Below are 20,723 nucleotides of genomic sequence, written 5' to 3'. Positions count from 1 at the left end.
TTTCTCAGAGTATGGAAACAGAGTCACAATGGGAAAACACGGGCAGGAACGAAGTCTACACCCTGTGTGGCTGCAGTCAGTTCAAGGCAAAGCAGCAGCATAAGGAAGGATCTGAAGCACAAGTCGGGTCCAGCGGCAGATTTTATAAATTGCAGGTAGTTCTTCACACACACCTAACTTTAAAATCCGAATGGCATACATACATTTTCTTAAATGTTGATCTATTCAAAAGGAGGAGCTACACAGAGACAGAAAGAGAGCAAAAGATATTCCATCCTCTAGTCCACTCTCCAAATGGCTGCAACCACCCAAGCTGTGCCAGGATGAAGCTAGGAAGTCAAAGCTTCTTCCAGGCCTTCCAGGTGGCTGTACAAGTCCAAACACTTGGGCCATCTTCCACTGCTTTCCAGATGTTTTAGCAGGGAGCTGGCTTGAAAGTGGAAGAGCTTGAACTTGAAGTGGCACCTAAATGGGAAGCAGGCTTGTGACATCGCAGCTTAACTCACTGCTCCATGACACTGGCCCCATGAGTGGCATGCAGATTAATCAAGAGGAATCTTAAAAACTACTCTAAGCAAATAGTGTGCAATACATTAGCAACTGGCAGATGCAATTCTGCTGCAAGCCAGGATACCCAGGAGACAGAATAAGTTGAGACTGTTAGAGTTAGCAAAGACCGGGAAAGCAAGAACAGGCATGGGGAAGACAATCATGCCAGCCACCCTGCCCTGATCGCTGCACACTGGCCCATGAGCCATATACATCCAGAAGCATCTGCCAGAGGTTTCAGACAGCTGTGCAAGCACTAGCTGCCATTTGTTCAGCTGTTCTAAGTGAGAAAAGCTCATATTCCAGGGCTCCACCAGATCAACTTCTTTATAAGTCATGGACAAAGATAGAATATGAATTTTTTATTAGCTGTGATTTGGTTACTATGAATATGTATACACCTGGATGAAGACATCTGCCAGTTATTTTTGCAACTAATAATATATCATACCACATTTGAGGAGATAAGTTACACCTTCCACCTAAGAACAGAGTGGCATAGAGAAACAGATGTGTGTTCATCTGAGAATTCAAAATCTTGTCAGAAATTTCATCACCTTCCTTCCTTTCTTGCAAATGAGCATCATGATTTCAAGCAAAATGGTTTACTGATGAGATTCCAGAGGGCAGCCCAGCCAGTTCACCTGGTGTGTAACTACAAGGTTATTATGCTCTGGAAATGGATTCACTGCACTTGTTCAAGTGCAAGCTGCTCCCTCCACTAAAGGGGAGGGGGTCAAAAAAGAGACCAGGACAAAAACACAAAGGCGTTGACGACTGGCCTGAGTTGCTGTCTATATTTTATATATAAAGACTTAGTGTATGGGAGCTAATTATATTAACTATCTTGGGTGAAAAGCTATTAAGATTGTATTTCCAAGTTACTGATCATCTTCCTATACAGAGTACGTAGGCATATGAATGGACTTAGTCCCTGTATTAGAAACAGAGCAAACCAGATAATCTTTGTTGTACAACTTCTCCAAGTTCATTATCTCTTTGGCAACGCTTTGCCAGAGACCAGACATACAACTGCCACTTTAGAAAGAACTCTCTGGCAATTGATGTTAGAAGCTTGCTAAAATGCATTTAATCCCCATTTTCTCATTCCTCTTCAGATCAGACATAGAAAAGTTGCTCAGGAAATGCATTTTTTCCCCCAGTGATTTAACCATACTGAGTTTGTAAAACTTTCTCTCCCAGTTAACACGTGAGTCCTATGGGGGCTTCCCTGTTTTGTGTGAATTACAGCTGGCACTTGCAAATGCAGGATATTCAGGAGGAAATAAAAACCACTTAAGTTGACATTATTTAATGTCAAAAGAAGCTGAAGCTCTCTTTCCTCTCTCACTCTCTGGTCTTGTCTGAGTCTTCAGGGAAAAACATCTAACTGGAGATGAAATGTTATGTGGATGAGCGTCTTCATCTCCTACTCATCAGCAGACACTTTATGTCAAAGATAACGGTAGTAAATGAAAGCTTGCTGTCGTCAGACACAGTATCTGCACGTGAGGGTCTCTCCTCCCCACCCAGAGCCAACAGAAGATAATGTGCCAACAGCCCGATGGGAAATTTAAGATGACCTGTTTCTCTGACTTATTAAAAGCTTAGTCAAAGCCCAAAGATTTCTGAGTACCCATAAAACGAAGAAACTATTACACTAAAATTAAGAAACAACAGCAAACTACCCACAGGAAGCAAGTACTGGAACGAGACCTGACTCAAGGACAGCTGCATTAAACTCATACAAGTGATCTCAAATAAAGAGTCTGCATTAATTATGTCAGTAAATAATGCTTTCATGAAACTCGTTTCTGTGTCTCTGTTGCTACAAAACATATTTCTTTTATGTAACCATTTCCTGTCCTTTAAAATCCATGCTGAAATTACATGAAAGTTGAAATATTTCTTTTTACATGATTTCCTTTGGAAATTTCCTGATTTAAAATGTAGGAAAATTAGCAATTTAACATAAAACCCAATGATTTGATCAGATCACATAACTGCTATTCAGTTGCCATCGAAAAGTACAAAGCAGAATCAAAGCTTAGAAAATTATTTTCAGAAAGTAATTTAGAGGTATTATTACATTTGAGCTTTTAACACATTAAGAAAATGCACATTAAGAAAATAAATATTTGAAGATACAGCTTATCGTAAACACCTATATGATACAAGCTCTGGTTAATTAACATTTCTTCTTTGGCTATTTTTTCAATAATAAAGAATTTGAAAAAATCCATCACATTTCTAAGAAAATAAGTTTGGAAAAATTACCTAAAATAATTAAATTTAAAAAACAATTAAAGTATTAAAAATGTTTGCAGTACATTTATGCTAAAGGATCATATAGCAAATAATTTACTCTGAGATCGGAAAACTCAATTTTACATAAAAATACTTCAAGAGTTCATGGAAAATGTAAGATAATATTTTGTTACGGCCAATTATTTTGAGATCCACATTTAAGTTTTTCATTATATACATTTGTCATGAACACTTTGAAGATTTGATGTATCATTTCTTGGGAACAGACTTAACACAGTCTCATGCAAGGTTTCCTTGGAATCTGGAGGAGGAAAGGATACAAAAGGACAGCACTTGACAATGTAACTCCTGAATAATCTCATGAATACCAAAGTTTATTGAATTCACATCTTTCAGGTCTAATAATTATTCTTAATTATTCCTATTAGGAAAAATATGCAATGGATATTTCTGACAGCTATTTATTATGGTGAAAACCAGCAAGCAAGCTATCAATACTGGGCTGCCTTAACTAAATACTGTCTCATCTTCACAATGGAATTAACACTTACCTGTCATATATGACAGGCGGCTGAGCTTCTTTTTTAATGAAAAATGTTCATTACACATTTCTAAGTGAGCAAGCCACAAGACGGCATGAATATACAATTCAATTTTTTGGAACAAGTATAGGAAAAGAAATGTAAGGAGGGTAGGGCATATATGTCAAAATACTAAATGCACTTCATTTTGGGTACTATGGCCTAACAATGCATAAAGATGAAGACAATAGTTTAGAATCATGTCACTGTAACATTTGTATATGAGAATTTATAGATTAAAAAACTGAAAGTAAGTGAATGCAAACAGATTTTGGGGGGGAGAAAGAAAACACAATAGGACACACTTGGATAGAGGTGTCTTTGGTAAGAACTGTGCAATTTGCTCACTTGCTGGTAGAGCACATGGACTCACTGGGGTCAGGGCAGGACAAGGAGGAATCAACCAGGCCTTGACTTCTTTCTTCCCAGTTTCCTTTCCTGATTATTGACTTACTGACATCAAAGTAAATATAACGGTGAAGAAGTCCCCAGTCACATCACTGTGCCCTTCCGCAGGTCTTACAATTATCCTGACAACCACACTGCAATGCTATACTGGCATAACAAAAATGACTGATAGCCCAACGAATACATGCCTTTTTAAACTTAGGCTTCAATGAATTCATATGGGAGCTTTATTAAATAAAGGGAACAGAACATTTATGCTATCTACTAGATGTAATTACTTTGAATTTTAATTGTAAAAGGATTTAAAGAGTTACAGAGCGAGGGAGGGAAAGGCAGTCATCTTCCATCTGCTGTTGGTTCACTCCCCAGGTGGCAAGAGCCAGGGCAGGAGCAGGCCGAAGTCAGAAGCTTTTCCCAGGTCTCCCATGTGACTGTAGGCACCTGAGCAGGTGGGCCACCCTCTGCTATCTCCCCAGGTTCATTGGCAGGGAGCTGAACCAGAGTTGGAGCATCTGGAACTCTAACTAGAGCCCTATGGGATGCCAGCACTGCAGGCAGCAGCTTTGCGTGCTGCAGCACAGCTTTAGGCCCTAGCTTGAATTCTTGTAACAATATGTATGTTGTATAACTCTGATTCTGTATCTTAAATAACAGATTTTTCTGCTTATCCGCCCATGCGGTAAGTCTACTGGATTAAAACATTTGACAGAAAATGATACACTAGATTTACTTATGTTGTATTTATTGTCACAGTGAAATACTTTAGGAGTGTTAAGGCAAATATTGCTCAAGGCAACTAGTGAGGCAGGGGTTACAATTATCCCTTTACAATTATCCCTCACTCCCCGTGGGAAAACCAAGCCCTAGAAAAGCAGTGAGTCTCCTGCTCAGGGTCACATGGCTAAAAGGTAACAACACAGGGTGCTAAGCTAGAAAGTCTGCTTCCAGAACTTGTGCTTTTTACATTAATTAAAAAAAAAAAGACATTCAATTTTAGAACAGTTCTAAGCAAAGAGAAATTTTGAAAGAAAAAAATAATAATGTGTTCATGAATATCCCTCACCCAGCTTTTCCCTCTTGTTGAACTCTTACGTTAATACTATCTTTGTTAGAACCAAGGAACCCATGGAGCCTGGTGCAGTAGCCTAATGGCTAAGATCCTTGTCTTGCATACATATGGGCATAGATTTGTGTCCCGGCTGCTTCACTTCTCATCCAGCTCCCTGTTTATGACCTGGGAAGGCAGTTGAGGATGGCAAAAAGCCTTGGGACCCTGCACCCACATGGGAGACTCTGAAGAAGTTCCTGGCTTCAGATCAGATCAGCTCTGGCCATTGTAGCCACCTGAGGAGTGACTCAGCAGATGCAACACCTTTCTTTCTCTCCTCTCTGTAAATTTGACTTTCCAATAAAACTAAACAAATCTTTAAGAAAGAAAAAGAACCAGGGAGCCCATAATGACAACACAGATATTAACAAAACATCATACCTTGCATCAATTTTATTAGCTTTTTTCTAATGTGTTTTCTATTCCAAGATCCACACGGTACACTACAGACCACTGTCTCTAGCCTACTCGTCAGGATCCTGAGAACCGCTCAGGTATTCTGTAGATTGTCTTCTGAACTGAGCTGGTGTGATCTGTTTTTCATACAAAGACTGGGATTATGGTTTCGGGAGCAAGACCACAGAGGCGCTGTGCCGTTTCCGGGCCTTGCATCAGGGGCACCTGCTACCAACAAGCCTACCACCTTGAAGACGGGGGAAGGAACTCCACCGAGAGGCTGTCAGCCCCCTCAAGCCTATCATTTCTGCAGCGTGCTTGATGGAAGCAAGCTAATCACACCACAATTCAGGCAGGGGAGGGAGGCAGCAGGAATGGGTGTGGGTATTCAAATGATTTGGAATGCCTGTAGGAACCTTTACTTTCAACCCTTTACTCCATATTGCCTCTCACATTTCAATCCTTACCATTCTGGCATACAATTCATGTTCAAAAACTTAAAAATCTCAATTCTTAACTCCTACCTATTCAAAAGTCCAAAAATACGTTAGAACTGATTGTGACAATAACAAATTGTTTCCAAACTATGTTCCACAGACTACTACAGGATTTGTCACTGATGAATTAGAAACTAAGTCTTCCCAGAAGCACGCTGCACAGAACTTACCAGAAATATCCGTTCCAGTTGATCCTGAATGTCTTTCATTCCTGGAAAAGCAGCAACTCCTTGGATCATTTCAACAAAGATGCAGCCGACGCCCCTAAAGAGACACGGGAGAATCATCACAGAACTTTAATACATTCTGCTGAGAAAGCTAAATCTGAAATTAAGGGAAAGCAGCAAGGAACACACTAGCCCATGTCAGGCAACACATGCCTGGCTCCCCTCTGCCTCTATCTGCTGTCCTCAGAAGAGTCTCAACAGGGGAGACTACAGTGCACTCAGGAAAGGCCGAACAAGAAAAGAGAAAACTCCAGTCGTGCCTCCTCTGCTTTCAGCACAAAGCTGCAAGTGCGTCAGGCTCCACAGCCTTCTTCTCACATCCCTTCCTGCTGTTTCTCCTAGGTATCGCAACATGAGCCTCCCAGAGATTCTCAGTCATGTCTGCATCAAGAAATCATCCGGGGAACTGTTCAAAATGGCAAATGATCTGAACACAAATTCTAGAGTTTCTGTCTTGCTTTGGAGCCCAGGTGTGGCCATGCCAGCCTGGATGACTCAGAGCAGCTGTATAGCAGATTGCTGAGCCAGACTGATCCACTCCAATGCCAAGCAAAAAATGACACAATTTATCTCAAATTGCTTCGTTACCTAGAATACCCTCCTTCTTCACCTACGGATAGCTCAAATTCAACTTCGGTATCTTTATCTAAATGTTATCTCCTACATAATGCCTTCCTTGAATCTGGAAGCACACAAGACAACTTCCTGAGCAACACATCTGCTATCTACTATGTTCCACTGCTTCTTCTGGCTTAACCGTGTTGCCCAGAGCTCCTACCTAACTGGTAGTCCGGCGAATCATGGGAGCTCCACTTGGAAATCACAACAGCCATGCCTTCCCAACAGGAACAACCAACCAGTCCACAATGAGGGCAAAGTGATGATCCACCCCCTGGGACTTCAGAGAACAGAAGGCCAGAGCGGGCGGGTCGGATAAACCACGTTAATAGCACTGCCCGGCATGAACGCTCACACATTCCTGCAGTTAACCTGCACACACTCATCCAGTCCCTGGCAAACGGAAGCCTGGTGTCTCCCTCCTCTCTCCTGACAATTTTCAGATTTTAAAAATGACTAACTTGAATGGAGATACATTTTTAGATATATATTAATAGTATATAATTATGTTCTATATTTATATATTACATTCTTAATTATTTTTATACCACATATTCTCTATACTATGTATTAATATCAACAATATTTTAATATATTATAAGTAAGTATTTATAAATATGTATATTTAAGAATCTTGATGAAACTATGAATATATTGGAATCTTTGATTACTAAATTCACATTAAATTAAGGAACAGTAAACCCTTGCATGTAACTTACTTTAAAACCCTAAGGTTACAAGAAAATAACAGAGTTCTTTACAGCTGCTTTCTAGTTGGTATTACAGTTGCATATAAACAATGTTTTGAATTAAAGAATACAAAAATATCTTCCTTTCATTCCATATAATATCTATTCAAATTAAATTCCGTAGGGTCAAAAGTACTAAAAGCAAAAACTACTTTGTATCATAAAAGCAATTTTATTGAGGCAGCAAAGAAATCATCTCAAATCAGTGTTCTAAGCAGATGCGTTTTAACATAAGCTGTTTTCAATTCATATGGGAGAAGATAGCATAAATGAATTATTTTATTACTATACTAAACACAATTATATGCTTATGCATGCTACGACTTTAGATGTCTGATTAAGAATATTTAAAATTCCAGTTTTGTTATTTTCCAAATTGTTCTGCCAAAAACTCTTTTCTAATATTACCAGAGTATATTTCTATTGTCTCCTTATTCAAGTTTATATGAAGTGTCTTGGCTCTTTTAAAAAGATTTTAAATTTAAAATCTATTTACTTCACAGTGAGATAGACACACAGAGAGAAATCTTCAAGTCGCCGGCTCACTCCCCCCAGACGCTCCAGCGTCGCGGTCTTGGGCCAGGGGGCAAACAGCAACTGACAACTCCACCTGGGTCTCCTGCGTGGGTGGCCGAGGCTCATCCATCTGAGGCAACACTATGTCCTCACAGGGAATGCATTTGCAGAACAAGGACTCAAACCCAGGCATTCTGGTGCAGGATGCAGGCACTCCAAGGGTCTCTTAAATGCCTCACTCAACACCCACCCAATGACCTGGATCTTAAAGAGCTTCCTGTACTTATTTCCTACACTCAGAACATACTCTCTATTCTCCTTCGGACCAGTAGGACGATGGTCAGCAGAAGCTACGGCCATCCCATCACGGATACCGCCAACACATCAGGGAAGATATTTGCTGGGGAGGACAGCAGACATCATTTCTCTGACTACCAATGTGTTTCGTCTGTATCACCTCCACAGAGTGAAACCGAGAGTGACAGAGGGAAATCTATACTGGCGATTCTAATCAATTGGCATGAAATGATACAGCATTGCTATGGGCTCTGATTTGCTTAGCTGACTAAGGGACTTCCACTTCTATTTCTAATAGGCATCGCCTATGACCCATCTTTCTCAAACTTGCCTCAGAGTGTGCTCACGAAACTAAGACAGACAGACTTAAAGGACATACGAAAGACAAATATGAAACCCGGGAGATTTTTAAAAATAGATTTCTAAAACAAATAGATAAATTAATATAACAGAATTCTTTATGTCATTATCAAAGAGCAATCAAAGCCCTTCATTTTAACACAGAGGGACTGCTGCCTGCCGTCCTTGTGTTCCCCCCCTACCCTTCCCATCCTTCATTAGCTCTATGTTCCTTCTCCCTTAATAGACTAGGTTGACTACTGAGTGGCTGACTGATAAAGAATCCATCCACTTAAGCACTGTACTTGTGATATATAACCTTGTTATCAGGAAAAGCCTAATTTGCTGCTTCTTTCAGAACATGAGTAATTATATAATTATGACCCACTTAGTCTAAATTTTTCAACAGTAACTACTGGTCACAAAAGCTTACAATTAAAGGTGTCATAGAATGAAGTGGGTTCCAACACTTGTTTTTAGATTAGTCACCTGGTAAGGTCTCACAAAACATCTGCCCATGTTAATGTTATCTTTCATATTTTTTAACCCCAAAGTTCCACATTTATTTTATGTCATAGGCACTCGAATTTTTCATCAAAACTCAAAACAAGATTCTCAGCAAAATTGAGCATTGTTTAGCAGAACAAATAGGAAAGAGGGTCTCCTAGGCTTCAAAGTCAGGTATCTGGATCATAGGTTATGAAAAAGATATAAAAGTGAATTTAGAGTGAGAAAATTAAACAAGAACACTACTAAATAAAGGAAATGATAAAAACTCAGAAACATATAGTGATATTCATTGTTATCTGATGTGTTTTTCCAATGTTTTTCCCCTTGTAATCTTGGCTGTACAATATTCAATATATTGTCCTCTAGCACGATGGTGACACTTGCTTTGGGCGTTGTTCCTAACAGAAAATTTTTAGCTTTTCATGTCATTAGAGGTAACAATATGTAAACTGTTAGGACTGTTGTGAATTTGGGGGAAATTCCTACCAGGTTTCCTTCACAGAGTTCTGCATGCTATAAAAACAGTAATCCTAATATTCAGTGTTTGACACAACACCAAGGTGTGAGGGACATGCCAAGCTCAGTGGGGCGGGGGGATTCACAGAGCAGCAGAGGGCTAAGGAATGTTGAGAGAGCCCAATGCTGTTGCTAAGCCTCGGAGTAGAAATTGAAGAAAGGGTTTCAATAGCAGAAATCCTCACCCAGTGCTAAGAAGCCTGTGTTTTAACTCCAGAATGATCATATACGAAATGGAGACATAAAAGTGGACCAGCTTCAGATCAGCCCCGCTCTGGCTGACATGGTCCTTTCCAGAGTGAACAAGCAGAGAGAAGATTCTCATTTTCATTCTCTCTCTCCCTCTCTCCCTCCCTCTGTACTCTGACTTTCAAAGCAAACTTTCCAGAGAAAGAATACGACCTTATCTGCTTCAGAGTAGGAACAGGTAAGTCCAAGGTTACTTTGGGAAGTAACCTTGATCCCTCAGACTGGGTCAAATTCCCTGAGTGCATGCTGTCCATGATTCTTTCTACAACCGTAATCTGTTGGCTTGTTTGAGCATGGCATCACTTTTCACAAATCAAAGATCTTTGTTTTAAAGACACAATTCGAATGAATAAAGGGGATATGTTGCGGCAACACAGCAAGTGTACCAGACTTGAATGATGTGAGCTCAGGTCAGAGAAGTCATCCATTGATGCCCATTCCAATGATTACTAATGCAGGATCATTCTGGGTGCAGGATAACCTAGCATCTTTCAGGTAAGATGAGGATTAATGGTCTCCAGCAGCATGCATGCTCAGAAAATGTCTACCTTTGATATATATGGAGCCAGGTGTAATAAACTCAGTTTTTTCTCACAGACATAACTGTTCATACAAGATAATTAACTTAAATAAAAATTATCCCTTGCTCAGAAGTCTAACAAGGGCTACTGTTCATCAGTCTACCTTCATCTATTTTTGGTTTTAGCCAAAACATTAAAAAACAAAACATTTTTTCTTCTTTAATTTTGAAGCCAAAAGATCTCAATGGACAATGCATATGGAAATGCATATGGAAATACTACAAGCTCAAGACAAATCTAAGATTTACTTTTCAAAATTCCATCCACTTAGAACAAAGAGCTTTAACTGGCAAGTGCTAGCTTCAGTCTCAAGCGACAGGGGCTGCTGACAGCACCGGGAAGAATCATGACCCCGCACAGCACATGCACCCCACCTGTACAGAAAGCACCTCCGCCCACCTGGCCCCCTTGCGGTGGTGGTGAGGGAAGCCCTGAGCCTTCTCACCTAGACTCCCCTAACTGCAAGCCTGAAGATGCTTCTGCTCAAGTTCAGACAACCGGAGCGATTCACAACCATCTCCATCATGAAAACATTTGCCAAGGCATCTTCCAGAGACGCCACCAAGCTTCATTGGGCAGAAGATTAGCAGATGGACAGAACCATAACTCGCTGTGAGTTTCTGCCTTTCTCCCTGTCAACATTATGCTGGTCCCAGGAATGTCCTCAACGCCTGTGTTCATCCAAATAATAATAACCACAGTGACGACAACAACGCCTGGAGCACCGTGATGGGTGTGCTTGCGATGTGGGGATTTTGCTGGAATCCGCAGTTTCCCCACATATGGGTGGATGCAAGATATCCTGTGTTTCTCACGGACTTTCAAGTGATGCTGATGAGACTGTTCTCAAATTTAGATATGGAGGAGCAAGAGTCTAAGAGAACACAGGGGCCTTCCAGCTAAGATCCTGAGTGTGCATTCTGGCTCCAAAGAAACAACAAAGAAATAGATCAGTGAAATAAGGTAGAGTAAATGTGAAGCACAGTCTGAAATTAACCTACAGGGACAGAATACTAACTAAGAAAGGTTCCATGTTAATTAACCTAACAGATAATTTTATGTAGCCATGCTTCACTGAAATATACAATTACACAGTGAAAGCTGAGTTATATGATACACAATGGTAGCCATTTATTCATCTCACTTTTCTCTGGAGAATGGATATAGTTACAAAATGGACCAAAGAGTTATGGTCTCTAGGAGGTCCACGGGATCAAAATATTTTTAAAAAATACCACCCTTGTTTTCCATTAACCTCCATGAAAATGTATTACATATAACAGATGTGATCTTTTCATTTTGCCATGCACAGTATTTGAAAAGGGAAAGATTAAAAAATTACATTCCACCATGCCCTTGGTGACTACTGAAGGGACCGAATTGATTAAACTGTCACTCATCATTTACTCCGGTTAGTGCTTCATTAGGCACAGATAGACCCAATATATCTTAGTCAAATACTTCTATGGAGTACTTAGCTTTCAAGGAATGAAAACAAAACCCTAGTTACGGATAAAAGACCATCTGAGAGACGTTCAATTAAAAGCAATACTTTATTCATAAAAAGAAAACTATGAAATGAAATTTTCAAACTATGAAACAAAAATGACAGCTCTAAGAAGCTGTGTTTTCACCTGAAGCACATACAAATGAAAACCGTAAGCAACGAAGCACACCAAGTGAAAGCAATGCAGTGGAGTCACAGGTGGCCACTAGTGACCTTGTCTTAGGCATCAAGCGGCCAGAGGCCCCGCATCCACGTCCACAGCTGCTCAGAGACTAAGGGGGACCAGGAGGACCATCTTGCTCAGATACTGACTCGCACCAATATCCCTTACATCCCAAAGACAACCTTTGCTGATGCACTTTCTGATCCATTTGTGTGTCTGTGTTAAGCTGTGTGTTTAAAATAAATGGCAAGGCTGCATTTTTGGGTGCTGGTGCTCGATCTGTGGAAACCTGAAGCCTTGCTTCCCCTCTCTTCTGTATCTTCAGCTAACAAGTTGTCCCTTCCCAGTATTCCTAAACATGCCTCCATTCTGCTCCCCAAGCAGCTTCCCCCTCCTTCCCTTTCACCTGCTTTCCAGACCCCCTCCACTCCATGCACAAACACCTGACTGCCTCTGGCATGAACAAACAAGTCCTCTCCCAGCCTTGTTGACTTACATAGGCAGAGCTGACTCCACTGTGCGAAGCCCTTCCCTGACTCCCCACTTCTCCCTAGCAATCCACCAACGATGCATTTATCGCCCTCAGCGTGGAGTCACCATGGCACTGCCTGTACACCTGTGATGTCGCTCATCACTCTGCTTTCCTCTACGATCTGGAGGACATCAGCAGGTCCCTCTCAGTAACTCCAGCATCTGAAAGACTGCTTGGTACAAAATGTGGAATGAACAGCACTGAGATAGACAAATGAATAAAAGTATCATATAAATTAGTCTGAGGAGTCAACACAGAGTCAGCAGAAGACACCTGATTTATAAGATGAAATTTAACACAAAAAGAATCCAGTAATTTTATCCAAAATACCTCCACCCTAACTTAATTTATGAGACTTGGAAAGAACTCCAGCAGTCTCCATGGAAACCCCTGGTCTAGCAGCCCAGTGCAGTCGAAGGCTAAATTTTAGAGAAGGAAAGACCACAGAGGATGACTAAGACAGTGTTTTTATTTTCTATATGCTAACCTGCCTTAGTCTCATGCCAGGACCTTGTACTGCCTGAGTCCTGCTCCAAGGATGCCTTCATTGCGCTAAGCTGCTTGCACAATGTCAGACCAAAAAAATAAAAAGAGAGAGACAGAGAAGAAATAGAGATGGAAATTTGGTTTTCTTTCCAGGTAACAAAAATACTAGCAAAAGTAAAGCTAAAACAGAAATAAAGTCCTCAAAATTTAGAGATTTGGGCAGAGAATACCAGTCTAACCTAGAAAGCTGAGGTCTAACACCATTGTGAGCACTGAAGGGTCAGTGTGAAAGCTTTAAAATGTTTGGAAATTCAGACTCCTCTCAGTAAAGAAAATTCTAGAGATAAAGCCTTAAAATAATAAACTGAGGGAATACTCAGAGGATAACAACCAGAAAAAAGTCACAACTCCATTTAAAATATGTAGGCAGAAAACGGCCTCTTTAGAAAACGTGAACTACTGCATTGAACAGCATATCACTATCCATTTTCGTATCAAACACCAATGAAGAAGGGAGAGGTTGGGATGAGTGATTACAGACACAGTCACCTCCCAGCACAGGGCCTTTCGCCCAGTGGTTGGACGTCTGCTTCCGCTGTCCATGTTCTCAGCTCCAGCTCCACACTCCCGCCTCCCGCCAACGCAGACCTCAGGGAAGAGGGCCCATCGCTGGGCTGCTGCCACCCAACCAGGGAGCCTGGATGAGTTCCTGACTTCCAGCCTGAGCCATAAAGGCCGGCACCTTTGGGGAAATGGGTTAGAAAAAAGAAGCTCCCTCTGTCTGTCTTTCTCTGTCTCTGCAATAAATAAATTAAAAAAAATGTTAAAAATAAATCCCAGCACCAATTACAGTACATCTCCAAGACAAAGAAGAAAAAAAGCAAATTAACAAGCTTTGCACATCTTTAATTCCTGTTTATGTGCTAGCTGATGCTGAACATGCAAGTCATATTTTGAGGGTTTTCTTCTAATAATCCTTTCCCAATAATATGCCGTTTGAGGAGAAAATTTGTTCATGGGTAATTATCTTAAAGATCAAAGAAAATGACACATTTAAGCCATCTTTGTTGAGAAACTCTGTTCGGTATATAATGAAAGAAAATCCCTGGTGAATTGTCACATAAATAATTTTTCCACCAGGAGAATTCTGAACTTCAATGTATGATATGTTAAACTGCTGTATTTAGTTCTAAACAAACCATAGTTAAGACTGTTGAAATGGAAAATACTACTAAGATAGGAGGCAGGATGGATGATACACGGTCAGGAAACTATTTGACTACTATCTAGTATCTTAGATTATGTGTGGAAGACCTGAAGGCAAAAATCTTTCCATTCTAAATCATTAACAGTTGATTTTTTTTTTTTTTTTTTTTGGTGAAATCAGCAGGCTTCTTGGAATAATCTGAATGACTTTCTCTGGAGTGTTAGTGAAGTAAACAGCATGCACATAGCAGGTTGGTGAATAATGCCCCCACAACTGCGCAGATTAGTGCTAAATGGTGCTCCTTGCAGGCAGGAACCAGGTCCTTTTCACTACTGCAAATTTTGTAATCTTGCTGAATAATAGACATTCTGGAAAGTTTGCCAGAACACACGGATGAATGAATGGAGTCATATAAGAAAGCCTGGGAAGACGCCTGGCCTAGGATTAGGCAGCGTTTCTTTCTTTTTCTTTTGTCCTTTTCTACTACCAAACACGAAAAAAAAGAATAACTCATCTTTGGATTAGGAAATATGTAAAATGTCCATAAAATAACAATATAAGAAAGCCATGAATTCATTTCATAGGGTTACTAACATTTTGATGCTATCTTTAAAAATGTTGGGATCAAATGTGACAAAGGAAAATTTACATAGTTGCTACAATAACGGTTGTAAACTGTTGGGTTTCCATTAGGTCATGAATACATCTAATTTCAGAAGTAAACACAGGAAAGGCTTGCAATAAAGTTAAAAAAAAATCTGAATTACCAATCAAGACAAGTTCTACAGAAAATGCAATTATCTAACCTTCCCACTCTAGGATTCATTGTCTCACGGATGAACACAAAGACATACAAAGTGTCACACCATGAGATGAACTACTCACATGTATACAGGAAAACAGGAAGTTTCCCAGAGACAGTGATGAGCAATTACCAAGTGCCTCATGTGGACTATGACTAATTACTGTGTATTTTCTAAATGGAACTGAACAGGCTGGTTCAATTAACCCTGACTCCTTTTCCAACAGCATCCTTTATCAGTAGGAATAAATATATGTTATATTTGAGGAGTAAAACTGGGAAAAAAGTTAAGCTTTCTAATGACACAAATGCAGCATCTGCATGGCCAAACTTGACTTTACCTTCAAGTGAGAGCAATGAGCCGAGCCACAGACAGTGGGAGGGCCGCCGAAGCACAGCCTCCCACGTCACACAGCACACACCGGGTGGGGATGAGCAGACAGGAACAAGGTCAGGGATGCTGGCAGGAGCTCACCACACTGACTTCTCTGCTCAAGCCCCATTCCTGGGGCCGGCTGGCATCATGCCACAGACTCATGCTTTCTGTGGTCACTGGGGAAAGCTCCCACGGGTACCTCCCTTTGCTTCCCCTGCTCTCGGAGAACATATTCTCTTTTCAGAGTTCGTTCTAGGCTAAATATATTGTATAAATTATGACTTCTTTTCCTCTGCACTTTGATACTTTGTTTTCCTTTTTGGATTCTTTCATGTACTTATTAATTTCTTCAAACTTTATTAACTCACTCATAGGTATTGATTTCGTATCAGTTTCCCAGACTGATCTGGTTGTACCAGGCACAGGGTTTTTGTTGCAAGCATTCCGTGTGTGAATCCATGAATGGGAGATCTCCTTTTTGTCTTTCTTTTCTGTTTCTCATCTCTGCCTCTAAATAAATGTGAACATGATGGACTGATGCACACAGGTGAAGGAGCCAGTGGATTGGCAATCTCTGCTACGTCTCTGTTTTTCATCTCAGTGACTCTCCAGTAAAGGGGTGCATGAATAGGAAATGGCAGATATTAAGGAGCAAGCCTCTATACTGTTGTGTCAGACATCACAAAGCTGAGCAGGATCAAGTACAGGAATATGGAAAGAGGTGGACCTAGACTCACCCAAGAGAATCAGGAGACTGTGTAGTCGAAGGCAAGTAAGCCCATGGCTTCCTGCTGAATGGGCCAGATATACTTGGGAGTGAAATTGAACTTCTAATTCTCCCTTGTTTTTCAATATCATTGAGAAACCAATAGAAGAAATACACAGGAGACTCAGTTTTCTGTGAAAATAGACAATTCTTCATCACAGAAATCCAGAGTGCTCAAGAATTCCAATTAATAAGCTAGAGTATGCAGATGAAGAATTGAGGGAAGAAAGTCAGGGCTGTTGATGCTAGAATGAACTAGAGAACACTTATAAAGTTGCTGAATACACTCTGGGCTGCAGAAACAAATCCCCTCAATACGCGCTGGGCGAAGCTGCCCAGGGTGATTCCTGCAATTCATATTTTGTGTTTGATTGTGTGCCTGCTATACTGCCAGAAGCTGTAGATGTCACATTGTCTTAGAAATTTGGGCAGAGCTGTCATCATTGAATGCAAATAGAAGACTTTTGTTCATTTAAAAAAATCCAAAGGGGCTGGTATTGTGGCGTGAAGTGTAAAGTAGTCATCTGTAATGCCTACATTCCAAACAGGTGCTGGCTCATCTCCTGGTCTAATCCAGTTTCCTGCTAACACTCTAGGAAAAGAAGCAGAAGATGGCTAAAGTGGACCACTTCCATACGTGTGGGATACCTGGAAGAAGCTCCTGACTCCTAACTTCAACCTGGTCATCCTTCAGCAGACAGAAGCTTCTCTGTTGGGCCTGGAGTGATAGCCTTGCAGGCACCAGGATCCTGTTTGGGCACCAGTTCATGCCCCAGATGCTCCACTTCCTATCCAGCTCCCTGCTTGTGACCTGGGAAAGCATCAGCGGATGGCCCAAAGCCTTGGGACCCTGCAACTGCATGGGAGACCTGGAAAAAGCTCCTGGCTCCTGGCTTTGGATCTGCTGAGCTCTGGCACTGTGGTCACTAGAGGAGTGAGCCAGAAGATGGAGCATTTTTCTCTCTCTCTCACATTCTTTCTGTAAATATGCCTTTCCAATAAAAATAAATACATCTTTTAAAAAAAAGTTTATCTTGGTCATTCTCTTTTCTTCCCCCATGCTTCCCCCCTCTGCCTCACTGTGCAACTCTTTCAAATAAATATCTTTTAAAAACATTGCATTTAAAAATTGTGAAAACTATCAGTACATTTAAGTTCCATTAATTCACACAACAGAACAACCATATATAAAAAATATTCCTAACTGAAGTACAAGCAGATAGCACAGTGTCTTGATAAATTACCCTGTAAATGTCTTCGTAGCACAGAAGGCCTCACTGTGCTCGTCCCATCTGTGAGCGAGCAGTGTGAATCAGACACTCTGGCTTCTTCCTTACTATCCGTCATGCAGGGGTGAGGAACATCCAGCCCTGCCAAGGCAATGGCAGGAGTGATGACATCATAGCACGCTAATTTTTAAGTTAATACTTCTGCCTCACTTGCAGATGATATTATAAATATTCAAATGGCCCTTGGCAGAAAAAAAATGATTCTCCACCTGTGAACATAGAGGGAGCCTTTTGGGTTCTCTCCAATCACATTTCCCTTCAATCATGCCGTTCCTGAGTATGTGTTAACACTACCTTTTCACCTTCACTGGATTAGAAACTGTCTATTGACTGGTGCATTTGTTGAAAGACCTGCACTAATTATCTTTGACGATTCGAAAGCTTATATTAGATTCAAATATGTCATGCACTCAAATGACAACCTTTTGTGGTACATTTTTTGAATTCAGGCAAAAAAAAATGCACTCTTTTTAAAAACTACAACCTACCATTTCACTCATGCCAACACTAGTTCATTAGCTAACATATGGCATGAAGACATCGGGAGTCATGAGGTGACTTCTGCCTGTGTGATGCTATTTGGCTCCCATGTATTGGCACGTGCCATTCAAATCTGTGTCCAGGCACGATCATCAGTTTCTACAGGGCAAAGCTTCTAGTGGAGCACTGTTCAGTCAAGGTCACAGGTACTACATGACCTAGACGAGAGCCAGACATGAATTAAAATGCATGAAGACCCCTTTACACTCCAAAGTGACTGAAATGTCAGTTAAAGAAATGGAATTTTTAAGCAAGGATAAGAGAACTATAAGGAAAACAATGAGAGGATAAGAGAGAAGAGCTTTTCAAAAGATATGGACGAAAATGGGAAAACCACAGCTTCAACTTATACTTGAGTGTTTACCTAGAGCAAATCAGGAAAGCCTTGGGGCTTGAAAAAAAAAAAAAAGGTTGCTAAACATGTCTGAAGGTGAGCTTGACAGCTACACACAGGGCAGAGGATGGAAATTCTGTTACGAAGAATAAGCGAGGCACAGGTCTTCTCTGACCATCACTCACCCCTTCCCTAACACACACCAGCCAGGCACAGTCAATGAAACCCCAACAACCTCAAATTGAGGATAAAAGCTATGGTGGGTGGAGGCAGCAGAGTGAAAAAGACAGCACACCATGGGTCTATGTGACCTTCAAATTAGACCTTCACAGCCAGAGGGTCCAGCTCTTTGCCCAAACAATGTGCAGTGAATTGACAACTAAACCGCTTCCTCCTAAGCACATAGATTTGTAACGCCTCACGGATGTAAATGGACATTCAATGATGCCTGAGTCCCATAAGGGAAGAAAATTTTCAATATAGACTAATGGAAAAACATGCAGGAACTGTTATGTATTACACAGGAAATTTTTTTTAAAAAGTTTTTTTTTTTTTTTTTTTAAAGAGAAGAATATCTGGAGCCAAAATCTCCTATTTACAGGGGTGGGGTACCTATTTCCTGCCAAGGACCATTCTAACATTATTTCAGGCCATGATAACTTAACATCTTAGGAATTACCCTACCACACATTTATTGAATACTGAACTGCCTAACACCCTCCCTGCCCTACGACTTTTTGGCAGTTGCTTTGCCAGAGCCAGACCACGTAATTTCTGGATGCTTCCCATTCTTGGGTCATAGGCCACTTGTTAGTTTCCCTAAAACCAAAAATAGTAGCTTCCACTTGTTATATTTCCTATAGCATTCCTGGATGCCATACATCAATAGAAATGTAGCATATTTCACCAGGCTGAATGACATATGAAGAGCTAGTAAGCACACTAATCTTAATGTTTATGGAGTTTCATGTTTCTTAAAGAATTTCTCATGTAAACACTTCCTGTTATTATCACAAAGAGGTGGGGCAGCTGCATAAACCAAGGGTTAAAATCATGTCATGAAATTTAGTCACTGCAATTATCTATTTAAAAACCATCCAAAAATCAGTTCGGGAGTAGCTGATTACTTTGCTAACACAGGTAAAATTGGAGAACTTTTATTTGTCTTTATATTGCTTAGTTGTTAAGACTACAATCAGTGTCTCCTAACTGATCACTAATAAATGACCAAACATAGCCGTGGAAACATAAATGCATCTTTCATAAGCACACACATCAACAAACAGTAAGACATAAACCCCATATCCACACTGAACTTTTGATGGAAAGTCATCAAAAAGTCATCCAAAGCCATCACAACATTCAACACTTTAACTACTGTAATAAAATTGAACTCAGGGAGATAATCCATTACTAGGTAATGTAATCTATGAATGGTGCAAGGAAGTTGAGTTTGCAATCAGCAGTTTTCAGGTCTGAATTACACACTGAAATGCATTAAGTTTCTACCAAGCAGGGGTGTCTAATAAATCATGGCTATTGTACATTATGTCAAAGGTAGCCACACAGTGCAGCTAAATCCTTGTTCTACACTTACTGTCCTAGGTAGAATTTGTATTTTCAAAAGTGTCCTGGCACAACATTCATCTATGCAGTTATCTTAATTTCAAGACGTTAGTAGTGGCAGTGTACTCAAAAAGCCCACCATCATGAACTCAGCTTTCCACACTCTAGATGACATTCTGACTAGAGCCAGGTTGTTGTAGTTGTTGTATTTCATTGTGTTCTAACTGAACACGAATCACTTGGATCAAGTAACACATTTGAGTTGCGCTTTCAGAGTTGTTATGCTTGACAACGATTAATTCATGTCCTTCTTGGTCTTATGACCTGATTAATTAGAAAAAGCACAAACAGTATTGACAGACAGATGAATTTATGAAGCTCATACAATAGCATTCTCACTGTTACTAGAATTCTTCTTAAAGCAGACTCCTTTATTTTAGCAGAAAGGGTAAATGAGTAACAACTAGGAGTTAGGAAATTAAATGCCAGCATGGATAGTAGTCCTCAGAAAATGAATTCAGTCCAGTGATTCATGTCTTAGTTTACTTAAAGAAAAAATCCAAACTCGTCCTTGAATATAACCATATAGTAGAGTCTGTAAGAATCCTGATGTCAGGGGAGAAAGGCAGAGTGTTGACTAGGAGTGAAAGCCACTCATTATCGAGTCTGGCTGAGAGCAGAACTACAATATAACATGTGAATTTAACTTTGCTCCTATTTGAGTCATTTTACTAATAAGACGAAGA

The 20,723-nt window shown here is 40.4% G+C and overlaps 1 protein-coding gene across 1 annotated transcript in view; it reads right to left on the bottom strand.

The window, feature by feature from the left end:
- The window catches only part of CDK14 (cyclin dependent kinase 14), a 440,392-nt gene that overhangs the window by 159,160 nt on the left and 260,509 nt on the right, over positions 1 to 20,723 (bottom strand). Inside the window, exon 10 of the mRNA XM_040964848.1 lies at positions 5,978 to 6,071. Coding sequence (XP_040820782.1) covers positions 5,978 to 6,071 — 94 coding nt within the window. The remainder of the gene's footprint in view (positions 1 to 5,977; positions 6,072 to 20,723) is intronic.

This window comes from Ochotona curzoniae, unplaced genomic scaffold (genome assembly GCF_017591425.1).
Source record: "Ochotona curzoniae isolate NIBS_2020 unplaced genomic scaffold, NIBS_Ocur_1.0 scaffold_3835, whole genome shotgun sequence".
NCBI classification, from domain to species: domain Eukaryota; kingdom Metazoa; phylum Chordata; class Mammalia; order Lagomorpha; family Ochotonidae; genus Ochotona; species Ochotona curzoniae.
The sequence above is the reverse complement of the archived record's forward strand: the minus strand, read 5'-3'. Positions and strand labels throughout refer to the sequence as shown.